The sequence below is a fragment of the Mytilus galloprovincialis genome, chromosome 2 (genome assembly GCF_965363235.1).
Source record: "Mytilus galloprovincialis chromosome 2, xbMytGall1.hap1.1, whole genome shotgun sequence".
NCBI lineage: Eukaryota > Metazoa > Mollusca > Bivalvia > Mytilida > Mytilidae > Mytilus > Mytilus galloprovincialis.
This window is the reverse complement of record NC_134839.1, coordinates 23,099,048-23,120,434: the sequence shown is the minus strand read 5'-3', so window position 1 is coordinate 23,120,434 and position 21,387 is coordinate 23,099,048. Positions and strand designations below refer to the sequence as shown.

Genomic DNA, 21,387 nt, shown 5'->3' with positions numbered 1-21,387 from the left:
ACTAAGGTTGAGGCCAAAGAAGAAGCTTAGATAATGATAAAATATAACATTTTCCAAAGTAACAAGGATTTAACTAAATTCAATCACAACTGCAAATTGTTCACTTATTTAAAAGAAAATCCATTCCAATGAAATAACCAGATTTATTCCTGGATTGTTAGAAACCGAAATCAAAATTATAGTTTCATTCATAGTTCTTTCAGATTTGTCTGGTAAATATGACTGTTTTGAGACCCTTGGTGACAGCTACTGGTATGATCTTACCCCACCAGTCTTAGCCAGCTCATCATGTGTCAATCTTGTCTGTAGTAACCAGGCTGGGCTTTCTGCTATATACTCTTTCTTCTTTATTTCTTTATTTCTTAAACAATTGAATGTTAAATGTGTGTGAATTTCTAAATTATTTATTTTACAAACTTAATTTCTTCAAACAAAACATTTAGTTCATTCAATTGTTAAAAGAATTTTAGTATACATGAATATCAATGAAGCAAATTGTAGGTCCAAATCAACACCTTTGTAAATTATGTTTTCACCTAATAAATCAAAGGCAGTTTTATTTTTAACTTTTATCCTCTGTCTGGTTTTGTAATGTTAAAAGTTCATATAACCAAGAACTGTACATTATACAATACAAAAAGAAAACCTCAGAATCATTTCAATATGTTAATATTCTTACTGTTTTCTGATCAGACTTAGTGCTGGTTCATCAGAGGTCAGTCCATCTGAGGTCACTGATTCAACTTGTTCTAATATCATATTTCTTATTTGTTGAACTGTTAAAAAAAAAGAGGTAATAATAATTTTTAAAAATTTAGGTTAAATTGTAAATAAAATATTTGATACTATTGTAGCAACTGTATATAATGTCACTTACTAATTGAATATAAAAGACTGTTAGGTCTGGATAGATATGAAAGACTTTTTGTATAAGCAACAACTGGGTTATAGTTGTTAATTTCTGTAACATTTGATCTATTGTGGACTGAGTTGTCTCATTAGCAATCATACCAAATCTTCTTTTTTTACATATATTCACATCACTTACAATCTTGGAAATATTTCCACTTGAATTAAAACACAGTGGGACAACATTTCCAGTCTATTGGACATCCTTCTCTAAATAAAATTTCAAATCTGAAACATCAACAGTAGGTTTAAAGTCACAGATACCATAGGTAAAACTTTCAATCTCTGACACCCTCCAGAATGATTACCAGTCTTTAATAACATCAATCAATATTTCCAGTTGTAATTCCTTGGCTTAGATATTCAGTCTCAGACACCCATAATGGTTTCAAAGATTCCCAATTTTAGACAACCATGGGTTCAATTTCCAATCTGAAACCTGTTCAAAACTATCTTGCAATAGGTCTGCTAAACAAAAGTTAGTTAAAATCATATTTGCTCAGGATAAATTCCATTCTGCTATTGTCCATTGGAATATACATCTTACAATTTCTTTTTTTATACTCAACAATTAGCCTACACTACGGCTATCTATGTTTTTAATTTTCATGAGTTAAAACCAGATAATTAGGTCAGGCTGAAATCAGCCATCCCATAAGACAAATAAAATGCAGTAAACAATTCTAAACACTTAATTTTTCACAATACTTACTTTCTGGATCATCAATGGCTTCATCATTTTCTTCTATAAAATACTGTTTCAGAAAGTGAGCAAATGGGCCGTCATGGTTGATTAAATCTTCATAGGTTCCAACTTCCGTAATTCTACCATTAGTTATTACAATTATTTGGTCTACCATTGGTAACCAATGGATACCATGTGTTACAAGTAAACGTGTCTATAATAAAATATATATGTATTCTGGATTTTTCAATTCTTCCATTTCCAAGTACATTTTAATACAAAACATTCAAGGGGGTCAAAAATATTGCTATTTTCTATCAGCTCAGTTATAAAAGTGTGTTCTGTAAGGATCAAATACTATATATTGTGACCAAGCACATTATAATCTGACAGTGCTGATCTATTTCAAAGTCTGGTATGTTAGTAAAGCAATAATATGTTACCCTGAATATGGCTGTAATATTTGTCACTTGATGTTGACACAATCCACTTTACCTTCTATTAATGGCATGTAAAATATGATGAGACAACAGCTCATAGTTTGAAGAATAGTAATAACTACCATAAACTGTAAATAAACTCATTAGAGCACAACCAACATATCATAAATTTGATTATCTCCCCTGTTGAAAAGGATTATACTCCTTAATGAATATCCTCAGGTAGTGTTGTACAGCTGTTAAAAGTTTCAATATCTGTTCACCAGTTTAGGAGAACTTGTACTTACAAATGAAATGGACAGACAGGGTGATTTCTATATACACATAAAAATTTCTTTGCAGAGAATTATTATCCATTGACGGATATGGTTGTCAGGAATATCAAAATAAATAGAGATTTTTTCAACAAAAAGTATACCTTATTTTTCAGCAAGCCTTTGTTTCCAATTACTTTTTCAAAGATATGTTTGCCAACATGAGCATCCACAGCACTTAGAGGGTCGTCCATCAGATAAACATCAGAATTACTATATACAGCTCTTGCCAAACTAACTCTCTGCTTCTGTCCTCCACTTAGATTGATACCCTAAAATATCCAAGAAATATGCATAAAATGTACAACAAACCGACCATAGAGCAGACAACAGCCGAAGTCCACCAATGGGTCTTCAATGTAGCGAGAAACTCTCGTTAGTTTTCTTTTCTTCTTTGTTTTAAAGTGTACGAGTATTCTGCATTTAAGGATGTTTGCTTGTCATGTTTTTGAATTTTTGGCAGATTTTCGAAATCCTCTGGTTTTATCTATTTGAATGCCTTGAAAAAAATTGCCAATGGACAACCATTTTTCTTTTTATAAATCTTTTACATGTATAATTATAAGCCATTTGTAAAAGTCTTATAAAATCTTATTCATTTTTTGATAGATTTTGAGAACTTTAACTGGTCAATGATAAAGCTAGGAAAAATCAAGAGAGAACATTTTCTCGCCAAAATTCAAATGGCTAATATCTCGAAAACAAGCACATTGACCCCTATATTTTTTTTGCTTTTTTGATTCCTCAATTAGTCCCCTGTCAATATAGACTAGTGTTATGGAAAGGTATTTATTTTGAAACTGAGCAGGAAACTTCCTTAAGCACATCATCTGATTTCTAAATTATAGTCTTGACCAGTACACTTATTCTTTACACATATTTCCATCAGATCTACAATTTGTAGAATCAAGTGCTGGTCAAAACAACTGTGTATGTATTACCATAAAAATTACTGTGCTGTAAGTTGTGTTTAACTAATTTTACCTTTTCACCTATTTCTGTTAGATCTCTGCCTGGTAAAAGGTCAAGGTCAGAGGTCATAGCGCATGCCTCTAGTACTCTTTTATACTTTTTTTGCATGAATGTTTTTCCAAATAATATGTTGTCCATCAATGTGGCATTCTGTATCCATGCTTCCTGTGGTACATATGCCACTGAGCCCTTCAAAGAAATAGTAAAATCAACTGTCTGAGTTTTACAATTAAAGTAAATCCTTTTCAAAAATGTTCAGTAAGTAATCAATAAATCTTTTTGTTGTTTTACATTTTTGTTTTTAAGGAACGTTATATTGTTGGTTTATTGTTACTTTGATGTATCCATGTACCTGGCCTCTTTTTTGATAATATACACTACCACAACCATTATTCTCCTAAAATATCGATAAATGTTTGTTTATAATCTTTTGTTTCAACATTGAAGCTTAATAGTATATTTTGATACAGGCTATTGCTAAAACTTGTACTTTTTGAATATGAAAAGGATTTGAAATGTAACCTTATTAAATGGGGAATGTGTCCAAGGGACACAGATGATGCCCCTGCTTGCTGCATCTTATAAAGTTATAAAGGGACATAACTGAAGAATAGCAAAAGTGACGCTACCCAAATTTGTACTTGATCTGAGTTTTGTGATAATAAGCATTGTGTATAAGTTTTATAAGCAGCTTGATACAACCGCAGAGGTCAAACTCTGAACAATTGGGGCCAGTATGGACTCAACATTCAAGCTTGATACATCTCTGAATTTGGATTGTGATTAAATATTTGAAACAGAATAGGTTTCTGACACAGAATGAATGTGGTCTAATCAACTTAAAATATCTAAATTTACCTAATATAGTCCAATATCCAAAATATAAATACATGTTTAGATTCAGCATATCAAAGAACCCAATATTTCAATTTTTGTTAAAATCAAACAAAATTAAATTTTGGACCCTTTGGACCTTAATGTAGACCAATTTGAAAGCAGGACCAAAAATTTAAAATCTTAAAACACAGTTAGATTTGGCATATCAAAGAACCACAATAATTTGATTTTTGATGAAATCAAACAAAGTTTAATTTTGGGACCTTTTGACCTCAATGTGGATGGACCAATTTGATAAAAGGGCCTAAAAATCAAAAATCTAAATACATAATTAGATTAAGCATATCGAAGAACCCCATATGTTCAATTTTTGTTGAAATCCAACAGTTTAATTTTGGACCCAAATTTGGACCAACTTGAAAACTGCGCCCATAATCAAAAATTTAAATACATGTTTAGAATCAGCATATCAATGAACCCCAAGAATTCAATTTTTGTTAAAATCAAATTTAGTTTAATTTTTGAACCTCTGGACCTTAACGTAGAACAATTTGAAAACTGGACCCAGTATTAAAAATCTAAATACACGGTTAGATTCAGCGTATCAATGAACCTCAACAATTCAATTTTTGATGAAATCAAACAAAATTTAATTTTGGAACCTTTGACCTCATGCAGATCAATTAAAAAACGAGCCCAAATTCTAAAAACTTACTCCACGGTTAGATTCAGCATATTAAATAATCCTAAGAATTCCCTATTGAAATTGGTCAAGAAAAAAGCAATTTATACAAAATATTAGAAAAGTATTGTTTTTGGCCCCCTAAACAGTTTGGGCCATAACCCCTAAAATCAATCCCAACCTTCCTTTTTTGGTATGGAACCTTGTGGTACAATTTCAGAAAGATCCATACACTTATACTTAAGTTATAGTCTGGAAACTAGAAAAATACTTATTTTGACCCCTTTTGGGCCCCTTGTTCCTAAACTGTTGGGACCATAACCCCCAACCTTCCTTCCTTTTATGGTTTCAAACCTTGTGTTTAAATTTTATAGAGATTCATTCATTTAAACTATAGTTATTGTCCGGAAACTAAGTGTCTTCAGACGATGCTGACAACGACTTCGTGATACCAATATACGAGGGGGGGCAAGGGGTTTAGCTGTTATGCTGTTATGGGGCATTTTAATTCTTTGTTATCTGTTATTCTGAAAATATATTTGCTGTTAGCTGTTATTGTCTTATTCTTTGTTAGCTGTTATTGGGCTTTTGTTTTTTTTGTTATCTGTTATTGTGATAATGTATTTGCTGTTAACTGTTATTGAAAATTGGAATGTTAGCATTTTTTTGACAGCCAAATTTCGGTAGAAATTGAAGATCATTCATTGGACATTGGGGTCTAGCACTACTAATATGTTGGTCCCGTATTCGGAGGATTCCATTAACATATACCCATCACAGAAGTGAAGTCCAGGCCAATTCCAGTATATCTAATGATTATCCTTTGTCATACATTCCATTTCTTTTGGAACATTTATTTAGAAGTATCTTATTTTTTTGTATGAGGATAATGTTCCTGGTTTCCCGTACGAACATATTAAATTAGAACAATTTTTAATATGACAAAAAGGAAAACATATGGCTAGGAATATCTGACAAGGATCTCAATTAAGGACTAGGTGCTTACAACCAGTTAACCTTTTATATTATATGGTACATAGACTCAGCTCTTTTCAAAGCAGAACCAAATACATTCTACAATGAAAGTTCCCACCATGTACTGGGTTCCAAAGCTGCACATATAACTCATTACAAACAAGATTTATTTCGTCTTCAAGCCATTGTTTCCCTACTAAACTATGTATTCTACTTACTAGTAGACTTGGTACAATCAAAAACCTGATAAAAAATTGTTCAAATAAGGTTTTTGAAAAAAGTGGAATAAAGTACTTTTGGAGTGTCGAAATTGGTTCGAGGTACATGATAAATTGCATGCTTATAATTGGTGCTTTTGATTTTTCTACCCTATATACAACTTTGCCTCACAGTCTTATTCAGAAAAATCCACACACCTCATTAAATGGGCATTTAAAAAAGTCAGAATGCGAATATATATATTCAAACTCTTTTAGGTCATTTTTCAGTAGCAACAAACACAAGAACTATGTCAATGGGACCTTCTTTGATACCATAGCTGCCCTTGAATTTTTACTAGATATCATTTTTGTCTCTTTGAGATATTCCTCATTTCCATTTTATTACACACTTTTTAAATTACCAGCATGTGTGAGTTTCTATTACTGTACAAAAATAAATGCTGAAAAAAGTATTATATAACAAATAAACAGCTACGCCATGAGCGCATGATACGCCCGTCGCCTTTTTGAAATATTCGATAACTTCTCAATGTCATATCAGATATTTATAAAAACTGAAAGGGAGCTTCAGTCAATTTATATCATGTATCTAAACAATACATCAAAGTATCATGAGAACTGCTGAAAACATTTTTGAGTTTTTGTCCGAAAACTAGAAAATCCCCCCTTTTTAATTAATAAAACCCCCTTAACTCGGAAACGTAAAATCTTAAATTTATAAAAATTGAAAGGGAGCTCATGTCAATAGATATAAACAATTTACCAAAATTCCTTGCAAATTTGTGAAAGGATTTTTGAGATATTATCAGAAAACTGAAGAAAAAAAAAATTTATTGAATAAAACCCCATTACTCAGAAACTTAAAATCTAAAATTTATAAAAAAAACCGATAGGGAGCTCATGTCAATAGATATATCAATTTCCTAAAACTTTATGTAAATTGGTTAAAGAGTGTTTGAGTTAATGTCCGACATGTTGACGACGAACGGACAAGAATATACCAAATACATATATAGATACATAATTCTAAAAACCATGTTCATAGAAAATGGAATTCATTACAAAACATTATACCCGAAATACGAAATACTGGATTTGTCAAGGACCTGACTTATTTTAATATTTCATTTACTGTTATCTGTTTTTGTCCATTTTAATTCCTTGTTATCTGTTATAAGCCAAATCAATTTGCTGTTTTGCTGTTATTGGGACCCCCCTTGCCCCCCCCTCATATACGAATACAAAAGATTTTGCAGTTGTATAAAAAGGCTAAAAATATTACCTTAAGTGCTACACTGCCATCAATTTTCAACATCTCCCCCAGTGTTGCAGAAAATAGTGAAGACTTGCCTGCCCCAACATGACCTACAACTGCTACTAGCTGTCCATCAGGTATTGTCAGGTTTATGCTACAACAAAGGGAGTGCTATTCAAATACAGTGAAACCCATCTAAAATCTTATGGGATTGAAAATTTTGTTATGAATAGACAGATGTTCAAATAACACCTGCATGTTTAATTACTTAAAGACTTCAGTTTACATGATAATTTGGTGAAGTCATTGTATTTGAGATATATATTCATCAAAGTTTTGTATCATTTCTTTATTCCTTAAATCATAAATAGATCAATGGTTTTTATTCTGTTTTAAAGGTTTATCTTACTTCTTTTTACTTACTCTCTCAGTGTAGACTGTGGATTTTCTTTATCCCAAGTAAAGGTACCTCGCTGAATTTTAATGGCATAATCTAAAAGGAAAGAAAAATATGTGGTCTTCTTTACTGCATATATATACAGTGAAACCTGGGTAAACCGAACCCTGATAAAACCGAATTTCAGTTTAAACCGAACAATTTTCAAAGTCCCACAAAATTTCCCTATCAATTAACGTTAATCTAACCTGAAAAAACCGAACCCTGTCAACACCGAATTCCGAACGCTTTTTGAAGGCTCGTTAGTAAATTATTATCTAAAAATTACCTGTCAAAACGATCAATACCAATCAAAACAATAAAATATTATTAATTATTTGCATGATTTAATTAAACAAACACAGGATGGCAGAGTATCCCCGAGGGTATTTGAGTTTTAATGAACTTGTGAGTTGTTATTACAAACTAATTAGCATGTCTGTGTCCATGTATAAAGTGATTTTTTTGTACAGAAACGTTAAAATGGTCAGCTACCCCCATCGCCGATAATGACGAGAAAAGAACTTTCCCTCAGATCAATTAAATGCACCTTACTCAAATAATTACGGCCACAAAATCGAAACTGCCATTCTGTAGCTAAACTGTGAATCTGAATTGGTCATTGAATTAACCGATGAGAAAATAATTATAAAAAGCAAAATCGCTCCACGTCGGACATCTCCCAACGACGAGCGTGATTGACGGAGTGGCGTTTGATTTATAAACAAAAATGTAGCAAAACGTCTATCTTCATCTTCTTTTATTTTTTACATTTACATCTAAATCAACACAAAAATAAACTGTCGTCTGTTGTGTCACCTATTATCCCTTGTCAGTATATGCCAAAATTATTTGGTGTCGACTTCTGTTTACCTCTACAATCCGAACACCTGTGAAAACCGAACAAAACGCAAAGTCCCGTGGGTGTTCGGTTTGGACAGGTTTCACTGTATATAAATAATCTTACATTGTCGTGCAATATAAAAAATATTTTGTAAAAGGCTTACAAATGGTAGAAAGTGAGGCTGTGCCCAGCATTTCTAACTGTTTAGAGCCGAGCAAAAATAACATTTATATTGCGAGACAATGTATGGTTATTCTTTATATACTGTTCTAAATGAAATATTTAGGGTAAAAAACACCATTTTGTAATTTGGAGAGGACAAAGTTAAATTTCAGAGAACCTGTATGTTTTATTGACTTCATAAATAAAACTCTACGGAAACACATTGTCAACAAGGTGATATACAGTCACTGATTGTTTATCATATATGAATATATGGTAAATGCAATTTGACTGAGCAAATAGCACAGCTGCAATATATATTTTTATATTTTCAGTTTATTTTTTCATAAAAAAGATGGTTTCAAGTTGGGGATGTCTCCAATAGAAAGAATGTTAGGACAAAGAATGGACAAGCAATCAACAATAAATTTAGAGATATGTCTTGTGTTCTTTGTTATTCTCACAGTAAAATGCAAATGTTGAATTTAAAATAGTAATACTTTAACTTGTAAGTTATTCAAAATATTCAAAGTCAATGAGGGGGCATTGCCAAATAATTTCTATGGAAATCAGATGTGCAAATGCTTATACTACTGTATGTCAAAGATCATTGACCTTCCTCTAGCAGTTGCCCATAACACAAATTAAAACATGTAAATTAAGCAAAAACTTTCAATGTCAATGAACAATGAATGAGTGGGCTGGCCAAATAATCTCCATGGAAATAAGATGTGCCAACGCTAATAAGGTTGCATGCTAAATATCTATGTCCTACATCAAGTGGTTCCCAATTGGCCTTTTCAGAATCTTAAGCATCATTGGTAATTTCATTGTTCGTACCCCAAAATGAAAATAACGTCACATCATTGGTTAAATTACCATTGTTTATGACATTTTTAACCAATCAGGACGTTTTGGTGTACATTTTTGAAAATATTACCCAGAATGCATTAGATTCTGAAATGGCGAATATATATATATATAACAAGTCAAAAAGGGTACAACATCACCATTAAATAACTATAAAATATACAAATATTAGATATTTCGGATAACAGATATCCTTCTTCGGTAATTGCACAATGACAAATGAATCATGTCAATTCAAATTGAGACTCTATCAAAATCTTGATTTATACAATTTAAGCGAACGCTGGAACAATTTTAAAATTTCCAAACACACCGCAAAGACTACAGAAATATGCCAAAAATAAAAATAGTTATTTACGATGTGAAATGGCACAACTCTAGATTTCCAAAGGTTGTGACAGTTGAGATGTTATAACTGCATTGAGGGCAGTCCTCAAACAAAAAAATCAAAAATGTCATAGGTATATTTCTGTAGTCTTTGTGGTGTGTTTGGAAATTTTAAAATTGTTCTAGCGTTCGCTTAAATTGTATAAATCAAGATTTTGATAGAGTCTCAATTTGAATTGACATGATTCATTTGTCATTGTGCAATTACCGAAGAAGGATATCTGTTATCTGAAATATCTAATATTTGTATATTTTATAGTTATTTAATGGTGATGTTGTACCCTTTTTGACTTGTTATATATTATATTTTGTAGTGTACAGAATCATATTACATGATCCATCGCCCTGTAAGATTGATCGTTGACTATTTATTCAGTCATTTTATATATATATATATTTGTTTAGGGGCCAGCTGAAGGACGCCTTCGGGTGCGGGAATTTCTCGCTACATTGAAGACCTGTTGGTGACCTTCTGCTGTTGTGTTTTTTTCAATGGTCGGGTTGTTGTCTCTTTGGCACATTCCCCATTTCCATTCTCAATTTTACCAATAAAGGAGACTGGACAAAATAATTAATGAATGCCTTAATCTCTTTATAATCATTACCTGTATCAAAGACATGCTGTGTACTGCTAGGATCTAAATCTTCACTCGACAGAAAATTACCAACTCTCTTCAAAGAAACTTTACCCTAAATTTAATAATATATATATAATTAAATAATTTTGTTATAGTTTAGGTCAACAATGCATTTTAAAAAACTTTTGGATAAATTAATGGATTGCAATTTGGTGCAAACACAATATAAATACATTTTTACAAAGACGAAGTACTGCGATAACAATTAATATTCCAGAAATTCTTTGGAAAATTCATACTTATCTCAACCTTGTTTATTTGTTCACATATCTTGCCTGTTTTGATGTCTCCTTTGATTGCAAAAAATCAATTATAATTCAAGATCAATAGAACAAAATGCTGATACATCTAATTTAAAGTGATAAGACTTATCAGATAAACCAAATTATTAGACTTGTCTGTTAAAAGTTTTCTTCCTTTTTTCATTTCCCCATTTATAATTGATTCATGAGGTAAAAATTGACAAGAGGAAAACAGCAAGATGTTTAGTAGTTATTAACTATGGTATGACAGGAAAAAATGAATGACTGTAAACTTGCCTGTATAATGGCAGATATTGACTGTGCTAACAGGATGACTGGCAGACGTAAAATGTTGAACAAGGCAAGAGAAACAAAAGCTTTGCTAGCACTAAGATATTTGTCATCACTGATGTTGACATATGTGGCAAAAGTTGCCAAAGCAACCTGCAAAATCAATATAAAACATTGTAAATTGTGGAAAGAAGTATTCTTGTTTTCAAAATTCCAATAGGGAACATACTATATATAATTGTATAAATAAACCAATTTTTCAAGACGTTTCGGCCATTGGCCTTCTTCAGTTCTTTCTTTTTCCTCTCAACTACATAGCTGACATTGCATTTGTATTTCCTTTTCAATCATTTTTTTAATCAGAAACAAGAATGTGTCCTCAGTACATGAATGCCCCACTCGCACTATCATTTTCCATGTTCAGTGGACCGTGAAATTGGGGTAAAAACTCTAATTTGGCATTAAAATTAGAAAGATCATATCATAGGGAACATGTGTACTAAGTTTGAAGTCGATTGGACTTCAACTTCATCAAAAACTACCATGACCAAAAACTTTAACCTGAAGCGGGACAGACGGACGAACGGACGAACGGATGCACAGACCAGAAAACATAATGCCCCTCTACTATCGTAGGTGGGGCATAAAAAGTATTTATAAAGCATTCATTGATTTCATAACTTATGTCACTACAAGTGACAATTTCAACTTATTCTATTCTACTAAAGTACGTAATTCATCATTTCAGAATCTAAAGGATTGTGGGGAATTTCATTGTTTTTACCCTAAAATGGAAATAATGTAATGCCATTGGTTGAATTCCCATTGTTGGAAGTTTTTAACGACCTTGACTGGCTATACAGCCCTTGCACAGTCGGCCCTGGCTTGTGCCTTTTTGGGCATTAAATAATTTAATTTTTACCATATGGTAATTTGTTGAGAACATTGTTAGCTAATGGCAACATTTTGGTGTATGCTTTTGAAAATATTACCCAGAATTTGATAGTTTTTTAAAGGGTATATCATAAACCAGGTAGAAACATTTTTTTTATTTTTGAAAGAAAAAAAACCCACACCTAAATGTTAAAATTGCAATCTGTATGTTGTGTGTCACTATTGCACAATATATGGTAATTCTTCTAATAAATACCATTGAATAGTGAAAAAGGTAAAAAAAAATAAAATGTTAGCTTTCCTTGGTTGAATTAACATGTATTATTATTTCTAGATGACCTACCACAAATGGTGCCAGTAACCACCCAAAGGTTGCTACTCCCTGTAGATAGGCAACTTTCATTAGATTGTCAAGCTCCCTTCTCCTGATCACTGATACTTGATAAGTAAAAGAAGGTTCCCAGGCATACATCTTCAAAACCTACAATTTATATATTTCAAGTATAAAATCAAACAAATAGTACACTTCACTTATAGGAATAGTTCACATAGGAAGCATAATTTTTTTTTATCTTTATCTTTTAAGCAAATGCATTAAAACAAATTTGTTTGTACCAGAAACTCGAACAACCTAAAATGAATGTTTAAATATACTTTTTTAAACCCACTCCTCCATACTACTCAGTAATCAGGAAAAAACTTTAAAACAAGTCAGAGTTTACATAGTGCAGCACTTTATAATCATAATCTTCATGCATAAACATTGTAACAATCAAACTAGATAGACATCACAAAAAGGACTATTTTTTTTATAACTATTATACAGTATTTCATAATAAAAAAGGTATTTCACTCATTATATTAATATTCTGATTTGATTGAAATGAAAGAATGTATGAAATTTTGCTATTTCTATATGACAGAAAAAGAGACACAAACCTTCATGCCATTGAGAATCTGATTCATCAATTTGATTCTCTCCCCTTTAAGAGCCAAAACATTGGCTGTGAGAGTAAGTTGTCTTGCAGCTACGAAGGAATTCAGCGGTATCAGTAGAAGCAATACACCTAACCCAGCAAGACAAGAAATGCCAAGTGTTCCCCAGAGGAGGTACATGCCTATAGCTACTTGTACAGGGACTGACATAACAGTGGATAGATAAGTAAACATATCCTGTAAATGTTGACAATCCACTGACATCAGACTGACTATCTGACCTAGAGTTGTCTCTTTTTTGGCATCACTGTTCATTGTCAATGACTAAAATTATAACATATCAGTAAATTGTAGGATATTAACAAATTTAATGTTGGATACATATATTAAATTAGACAACATTCAAACAATGAACTATGAATGCCTATTTATGCAGCTACTATACTGAAAATTTATTTTTGTGCAAAAAACATCACAAATTTATGTATTTAAAGTATTGTCAGTCTCTTTATAAGTTTAGGAAAGTTATGATCTGATTAGTATGTAATCATTCTGTACTGTTTATTCTTTTTATTGGATGTATGTATTAAGTTAAGACAGAAATATTTTAACTGTAGTCAAGACCAGTTAAGACAGGAAAATTGAAATTGTTCAACTTCTATTCTAATCAAAGTGCTGGATAGCACCTCTGGAAAGTTTGCAACTGTATATGTGCATTATTTTAAATAGGTTATAGACATGTATTATTTCAAATATGTATTTAATCACAGTTTTGATTTTTCAAACTAAACCATTGTCTCGCAGCAATTTCCAAAAATCACTTTTTATGCCCCATTTATGTTTCCTCTGCTTTCAAAATCTTTCTGTTTGAACCTGTCGACCTGGAACTTATCAATTATTGGTAATATTAATTATTCGGAAAACAAAAGGTCCTGAAGTATTTTTTAATTTTTTAATCAACATGCAGCATTATCCTATATTTATTCATTTAGTTATAAATAAAGTTGAATTCTTTGATTCACTGTTTTATGTCATGCCTGCTAACAAATTGAAAACTGTACCTATACGCCTTATTTTAAAAATTTTAGTATTCGTATTGTCATCTTAGAAAGTCTTACTGATTAAAATACTACAATAGGGAACAATTTGACAATGATTGAATTTATTAGTGTCAACCCTGCAATAATGACCCGTGTATATAGCAAAATTCGAAATACACCGTTTGGTGGTGCACCTGTCAGATGAGAAATGTACAGATAAGGTAATAGGTAATAGGTGAATATACATGTACTATTGGTATTGGTATCGAATTCGACCCTGAACTTTTGTACTCACTTGTGTACTATGGACACATTCTTGTTTTATATATATACATATCTATACTTCTAAATCTAAAGACCGTTTTTATGTTTACCTGATAAATGTATAACCGAAGAAAGCTACAAGTCAAACTTATATATAAGGGTAAATATACTTGATAGGGTATACTGAAAATTTCACCCCTTTACATCTAGAATGGTAAAAGTGACGCCAACAAAATTCAAACTTGACTTGTGTTTTGTGTTTAATATAAGAATTGCGTATAAGTTTCATAAAATTTGGTTCATGCAAACTAAAGTAAGAGAACAGAAATCAATTTTGGGATGCATGGACATACGTACAAGTAAGGGACGTACATACTTACAGAAAAAAACAAGGATAAAACTCAATATGGAGGGGGTATAAAAATAGTAGTATGACCTCAGGAATAAAACGTTTATATACACTAGATTCATACAATGTTGATCTGAGGTGCTTATAACCCTGTAACACATTTTAGTTGCTGCTGTGTAATTACCATTTAAGCAATGACATTTGAGATTTTTGTTTTAAGCCATTTATTTGATATACTAGTAATCATTGCCTCTGTGTTAGGACGACACATTGTTAATTATAGGTCAATCTTAAAGAATCATACTGCCCCAGGAATAAAGTGTAAGGATAAAAAGTTCTGGATCTGCCACTGCATTGTTAAGCACTAAGAAAGTCATTGTGCTAGTACATGGACAAATGTTATTAGATCATTTTAATAATTTCTACAGCACTTGTCTTTAGCTTGACCTCAGTCTTGATACACTGAACTATAATATAAATAACTATAAAAGTAGATGATGACTCGGTTGTTTTTAAATTATACGGATGCTATGATAGTTGTCATTAAGACAATGTTTTTCTGTTGTCAGTTTGATCCACTTGAGCATGCTGAACGAGTGAAGGTCCTTATATCCACATTAGAATGTGAAACAGCTAGATATTTAAATAACGCAATAAAGTTTTCAAATGATTTTTGGCATCAAAACTTTCAGATCGATGACAGTTTGACAAAAACAATGCACTTTTCTATTAAAGCCGGTATTTACCTTTTCTCGTCCTTGGCGTGAGACACAAGCCATATAATTATTGATTATTTTATATTCTATCACCTGTGTATTGTTAAAATAAATCAAACCATTATCACTTGTCAATTATCTGACAACTTGGTCAAATATCTACTTGTTCTCGCATACCGGAATCTTTCGATACACTTGGGCTTTTAGTTATTCAATAATAAACAGTTGTAAATATCGTACATAGTAAAAAATAGTGTGGGAAAATGCTCATTCATGAGATATTCATGAATGAAACGCTGTCTCACGTAGATTTCTTTTGATTTTCTCTTCAGCCGATGGCCGATCCGCAAAGTAGTGTTTGTGATATTTATTTTCAAAATGATGTTAACTCATCTGAATTGTCGGTGAACATTTATTCCTTTTTTTTTCAAGCTGTAATCTTTTCAAAAGATTAGCAACTCAAAATATCCAAGAATCAGAATTCGAACACTAGTACTACATTATCATGGAGCAGATCATTGCGATAGTCTGTCTCATCAGAAGTTAAGGCCGACGCCTATGGAAAGTAGCTATAGCAAGCTATAGCAAACTTTCCAAAAACAATTTAAAGGTCAGTAAGTCATGTAATATAACTAATACAGTTAGTTTAAACATATATAATTAAAGTGGATTGGGAAACAAGTTTTGCAACTAATATTAATCGCTTTCCACTTTGCGGGTGCGAGTGCTGCCTTGTACTAATACAGTTGACTCTTGTTGTCTCGAACTCGGTTGACTTAAAATTTAGGATGACTCAAAGTTTTCACATGGTCCCGAACTTTGTTCCATATAAATGTATGTATTTCGACTTCTATTAAGTTGAAATTGGATGAGTCATAATTTCGGTTGAGTCGACCTAAATTTTAAATTGATTTATGACATGCTATTTCCACAAGTGTTTACCTAAGATTATCTTTTATAAAATTTTTTATAAATAATAAGTTAATGTTCATGAAAAAGTCTTTAAACTGTTTACAAAAACAATTAATCGTGATTGACACTGATGAGCTTGAATGTGTATAAATATTCATATTCATCCAGATTTATTTAAGCTTTACCAAGCTAACCAAGACTTGTGTCCCTTTGTCTGTAAAAATTCCGGTTTTCATTTGAGTGAAACTACATGTATCTAAAAATATTTCTCTGGTCTGGTGGACTTTGAGATAACGAGAGTCGACTGTAGTTATTTAAAATGTTTCTTAATTCCAAAAAGGTGCAGTTTTGACAAAGACTTCAGATACAACTATTAGCTTTTAACTGCTTCTTTCTCCCTGCGGCAAATATCCATTTACTGACTTCAATAACACGTTGCCAGTAAAATCAAATCACCAATTGATGCCGTCAGAACTTATAATACAATACAGTTATCTCCTAATTACATAGACCACTCTTCCGCCAAAGTTAGGGTACCTTTTTATATATTGCTGATATAAGAGAACATCTGACCCTCATTCCGACAGCCATTCCCAGCTTATAATTCTGATGATAAAACACAGATTGTATCATTCCGCTGACAAATAATCCAACAGCAGGGAGATAGCCCTTCCATGATGGCTTGTTATCACGATCATCTGCATAGGCTATTAAAAAACTATTAAAAAAGGAATTTATTAGTTAAAATAAACATTTATCAACAACAATATATTTAACAACTGCTTTAATGTGATTTGACTGTAATTGCAGCTATCCACCTATTGCAGTTGAGACATTCAAAGTTCTGACACAATTACAATTTGTTTTATCAAACCAAACTGTTCAAGGGATCAGAAATTTTAACTAACTGCTGTAGAATGCCACAGTTAAGTCTCTTAAGTGCAAGGTGATAAAATATTTAGCATTCTTATTCAATAAATTTGAATTTCAATTACTACATATAATAACAGCTGTTTAAAACATGTTGGAAAACCTGATAGTCAATACAATCATGTAGTTGAGGTAGTCTTAATCATTGAGCTAGTACACATTTTAGTTAAGGGTCCAGATGAAGCACACCTCAGGCTGCAGGATTTTCTCACTGTGTTGAAGACCCATTAGTGGCCTTCAGCTGTTTTACTCTTTGGTCGGGTTGTTGTCTCTTTGATATATTCCCCATTTCAAATCTCAATCTTTTTTAAAAATACTAAAGTTAAAAAAGACTAGTTTCACATATAGTCCCAAAAACTAATTCAAAATTAAAATACAAGAATATTGCTACAATTTTCAGATAAATATTTCTATACATCTGAGTGTTGTAAAAACTATTGTCAAAAACATATAAATGACCTTTTTAATAAACTGTGAACAATCATTTACTGTAAGTAAATCTATTTTCTTTTTATTAACAGTTTCAGTTAACTGCATACATGTCAACCTCTGACAATGGGAAATCACTGTCAAAAAGCGTGTGAAAACGCGTGACCTAGATGCGGACTTGTTAATATGAATGTGGTAATGTTCATAATTTCATACAAATTTGTGAATATAAAAAAACAATATATATTCTACTGTGAACTTTTATTGTATTAAACAGTGGTCTGTTACATGTATGTTGCTTTTAAAGCACCACCACTAGGCACATATTCAAAACAACTGCCAGTTTCAAGTTTAGTTACATTTATTTGATAACAGCACACAATACAAGTGTAACATAGTCAAGTTTTGATCAGAATTCAGTGTCAATATCTTTATAATTGAAAAGGCTCTCCCACAGTAGGAATTGATATTTGACTGAATTAGCTTCATCAAGATTTGAAAGAATGTCATAGTGATTTTTTTTTGGCAATGTAAAATGTCATCTATTATCTCTGCCATTGCTCCATTGCTATTGCCTGGTTAAAACTGGGTAGTTCATCAGAAGAAAGCTGGTACTATGAGAGCTGATCCAACAGTTCTGTGATATTTTTATCCCCATGGTCTGTAGAAATCTCTTGCCATGTTGGCTAGATTTGAAACTGAAATTGAAAAAGAAAAATGTTTTATAAATTTGATTTCCCGATTAGATAAACATGTTAAAATGCTTATTTAAATAGCTACATTGTATTTCTCCTCTTACATGTATTGTTTTTTTATCATTGCAACATAGAATGCACAAATTATGCGTTACTTGTCACTTCCAAAATATAATTTATAAATCTTGTATCTTGCCGTATACATCGTTTTGGCTTAACAATCGGCACTTTAGACGACGGTACAGGCCCTGAAAGTGACCTCTTTCTGTGCACATTTCCCCTATAAAGTGAATTTGAAAGAAAGTCACAAAATTGTTAAAACTAATCACAAACTACTTACCTTTTACAGTTTGTCCATATAGAAAAATAAACAATACGGCAGCCAAACAATTGTATGTATGTATGTACGTAGATCCCTCCGTTTACGGAGCACCCCTCGAGAGCTGCGAGGGTACAGTGGAATCCTTGTACACTCCCTATCGGGATTAATGGAGATGTGTCACTAACGTATTTACAATGTTCAATATTTACAAGGACAATCCCCACCCAACACCAGGGAGTGTTAGGACACCGGGCAGAGTCTGTTATTATGGTGGAGGAAGCCAAAGTACTCGGAGAGAACCACCGGGCTGCTCATCGGGAACAGACAAACCGAAGAGATATCAGCAGATTGATCTCCAGGTCAAAGTCGGGAGCAACTTTGACCAAACGAGGCCCCCATAGTACCCATTCTAGTTTAAACTCCGGTCTGGGTACCAGAGATGTGTGTGAGAGGGTGAAAATCGCCCTTCTGATGTACTGATACTTTTAGCAACCCGAGTGAGAATCAAAATCGGGACCTTCAGCACTGTAGCCATTGGTCTTAACCACTAGACCACGAACTCACACAATTACTTCGAATTTTTCGGTATTTATCGCCGAATAAGGAAAAAACCCGAGAATAGCGATATTACTAACGACCAAAAAATGAAAAGAACGAAAAAGCGTGTAATTGTGTGTAAAGTGGTGAAAAGCGTGTACACGCCATGTGACAAACTCCTCGCGTGTAAACCGTTGAAAAAGCGTGTATTACACGCGAATATCATCTCACTTGACATGTATGCAGTTAAGAGAGTTGGCTTCTCAGTTTCAAAATAATCAACTTTTCAAAACACTAGCAGTTATTGATATGGGATTAAAAAAGGAAACAAAAAAGCATAAAAAATGTATCGGTCACCGCGCTTGTTTTTGAGATATTAGCCGTTGAAATTTTGGCAGGAAAATGTTCTCTCTTGACTTTTCATAGCTTTGTCAAGTTTAAGTCCTTAAAAAACTATTAAAAAATAATCAAAATGTTATTAGACTTTAACAGACAGCTTATGATTATATATGTAAAAGAACAATAAAAAGAAAAATGTGGGGAATCCTGACAAAATTTGTTAAGGCATTCAAATGGATAAAACCAGAGGATTCCGAAAATCTGACCAAAATTCCAAAACATGACAAGCGAGCTTCCTTAAGATAAAATGTACTTACCTAATAAGTATAGGTCCAACAAATTGAAGAATATCAGATATAAATTTAAACCATAATGATAGTAAATAAGTCCAGCCAAAACTATTAAACAAGGCCTTGAACAATGATCCTTTATGTCTTGTTGATTTTTGGACATTTATTTTGGTGGGTAACAGCTTCGTTTGAAGTAATGGTGTTTTCTCCGTCACTGAGGTAGATTGTTGAATATCATACACAAGTTGAGTCCTCTCTCTGGCATTTCTAAATAAAAAAGAATCAGAAGATCATCAAAAGGTATATATTCTACCATCAACAATATACAAGTGGTAATACACTATGTCCAGCTCTAAATCAACCTGAGCAAAAACATTGCGTATAAATTTAACTACCCGACTGAACATTAAAATTCAGTATAGAAAAGCACTTAACTCTTAAAAATATTTTTAGAAAATCTGTTTCAAAGTTCAAAATTTTGTAATTGATCTTCATCAACAACAAAAAAAGTCATCTATATACTAAGTATGAACCATCCAGGTCTTCAAACTTCTAAAACATAAAGCTTTTAAGAAGTTAGCTAACGCCAGATCACTATCCAATATATCGAGCTTTCTAGGCTTGACAAAAACAAAAGATTTAATGGACAATTCCTTAACTTGTTTGCTTTACAAATAAAATTGCCATTTGGTGTAAAACAGTACTTTCATTATTGGCATACTATAATTGTTTCCTACCTGATCTGAGCTTTAGAAAGTTCATATCTCCAGTTACTATCAAAAGTCTTCACTACAGTTTGACTTTGATCCCGAGACATTAAAGGCCATAAATCTTTTTCTACTAATGGCTTCTTATAAGCTTTTACAATAATCCTGTAAAAAAAGAACTGATGTGTTACAATTATTTACTGTCAACCTGTCGACCAAATATGAAATCATTCTATTAAATATTTCCTGAGAAAAATGTGAAGACAATATTTTTCTTTTAAACATATTGAAGAATTTAGTATCAATCAACAGAATTGTCTGCAAGTAAAGCACATAATATATCATCCCTATCTAGCTCCCAGGTAAAGCACATAATATATCATCCCTATCTAGCTCCCAGGTAAAGCACATAATATATCATCCCTATCTAGCTCCCAGGTAAAGCACATAATATATCATCCCTATCTAGCTCCCAAGTAAAGCACATAATATATCATCCCTATCTAGCTCCCAGGTAAAGCACATAATATATCATCCCTATTTAGCTCCCAGGTAAAGCACATAATATATCATCCCTATCTAGCTCCCAAGTAAAGCACATAATATATCATCCCTATCTAGCTCCCAGGTAAAGCACATAATATATCATCCCTATCTAGCTCCCAGGTAAAGCACATAATATATCATCCCTATCTAGCTCCCAAGTAAAGCACATAATATATCATCCCTATCAAGCTCCCAAGTAAAGCACATAATATATCATCCCTATCTAGCTCCTAAGTAAAGCACATAATATATCATCCCTATCTAGCTCCCAAGTAAAGCACATAATATATCATCCCTATCAAGCTCCTGACCAAATATGAA

General features: G+C 32.3%; 1 protein-coding gene and 1 long non-coding RNA gene across 2 annotated transcripts in view; both read right to left on the bottom strand.

Annotated features, from left to right (window-relative positions):
* Positions 1-21,387, bottom strand: part of LOC143062002 (multidrug resistance-associated protein 1-like) — a 67,334-nt gene that overhangs the window by 10,089 nt on the left and 35,858 nt on the right. The window contains exons 19-32 of the mRNA XM_076233854.1: positions 20,551-20,685; positions 19,841-20,080; positions 16,809-16,989; positions 12,994-13,314; positions 12,398-12,535; positions 11,167-11,313; positions 10,595-10,679; positions 7,714-7,783; positions 7,318-7,444; positions 3,333-3,509; positions 2,453-2,620; positions 1,622-1,808; positions 680-776; positions 265-361 (exon numbers count right to left, since the gene is read on the bottom strand). Coding sequence (XP_076089969.1) covers positions 265-361; positions 680-776; positions 1,622-1,808; positions 2,453-2,620; positions 3,333-3,509; positions 7,318-7,444; positions 7,714-7,783; positions 10,595-10,679; positions 11,167-11,313; positions 12,398-12,535; positions 12,994-13,314; positions 16,809-16,989; positions 19,841-20,080; positions 20,551-20,685 — 2,170 coding nt within the window. The remainder of the gene's footprint in view (positions 1-264; positions 362-679; positions 777-1,621; positions 1,809-2,452; positions 2,621-3,332; positions 3,510-7,317; positions 7,445-7,713; positions 7,784-10,594; positions 10,680-11,166; positions 11,314-12,397; positions 12,536-12,993; positions 13,315-16,808; positions 16,990-19,840; positions 20,081-20,550; positions 20,686-21,387) is intronic.
* On the bottom strand, positions 17,877-19,175 carry LOC143062174 (uncharacterized). Its single transcript, XR_012974589.1, has 2 exons — positions 18,666-19,175; positions 17,877-18,328 (listed from the first exon to the last, which is right to left on the bottom strand). It is a non-coding gene; the product is annotated as an uncharacterized LOC143062174 (long non-coding RNA).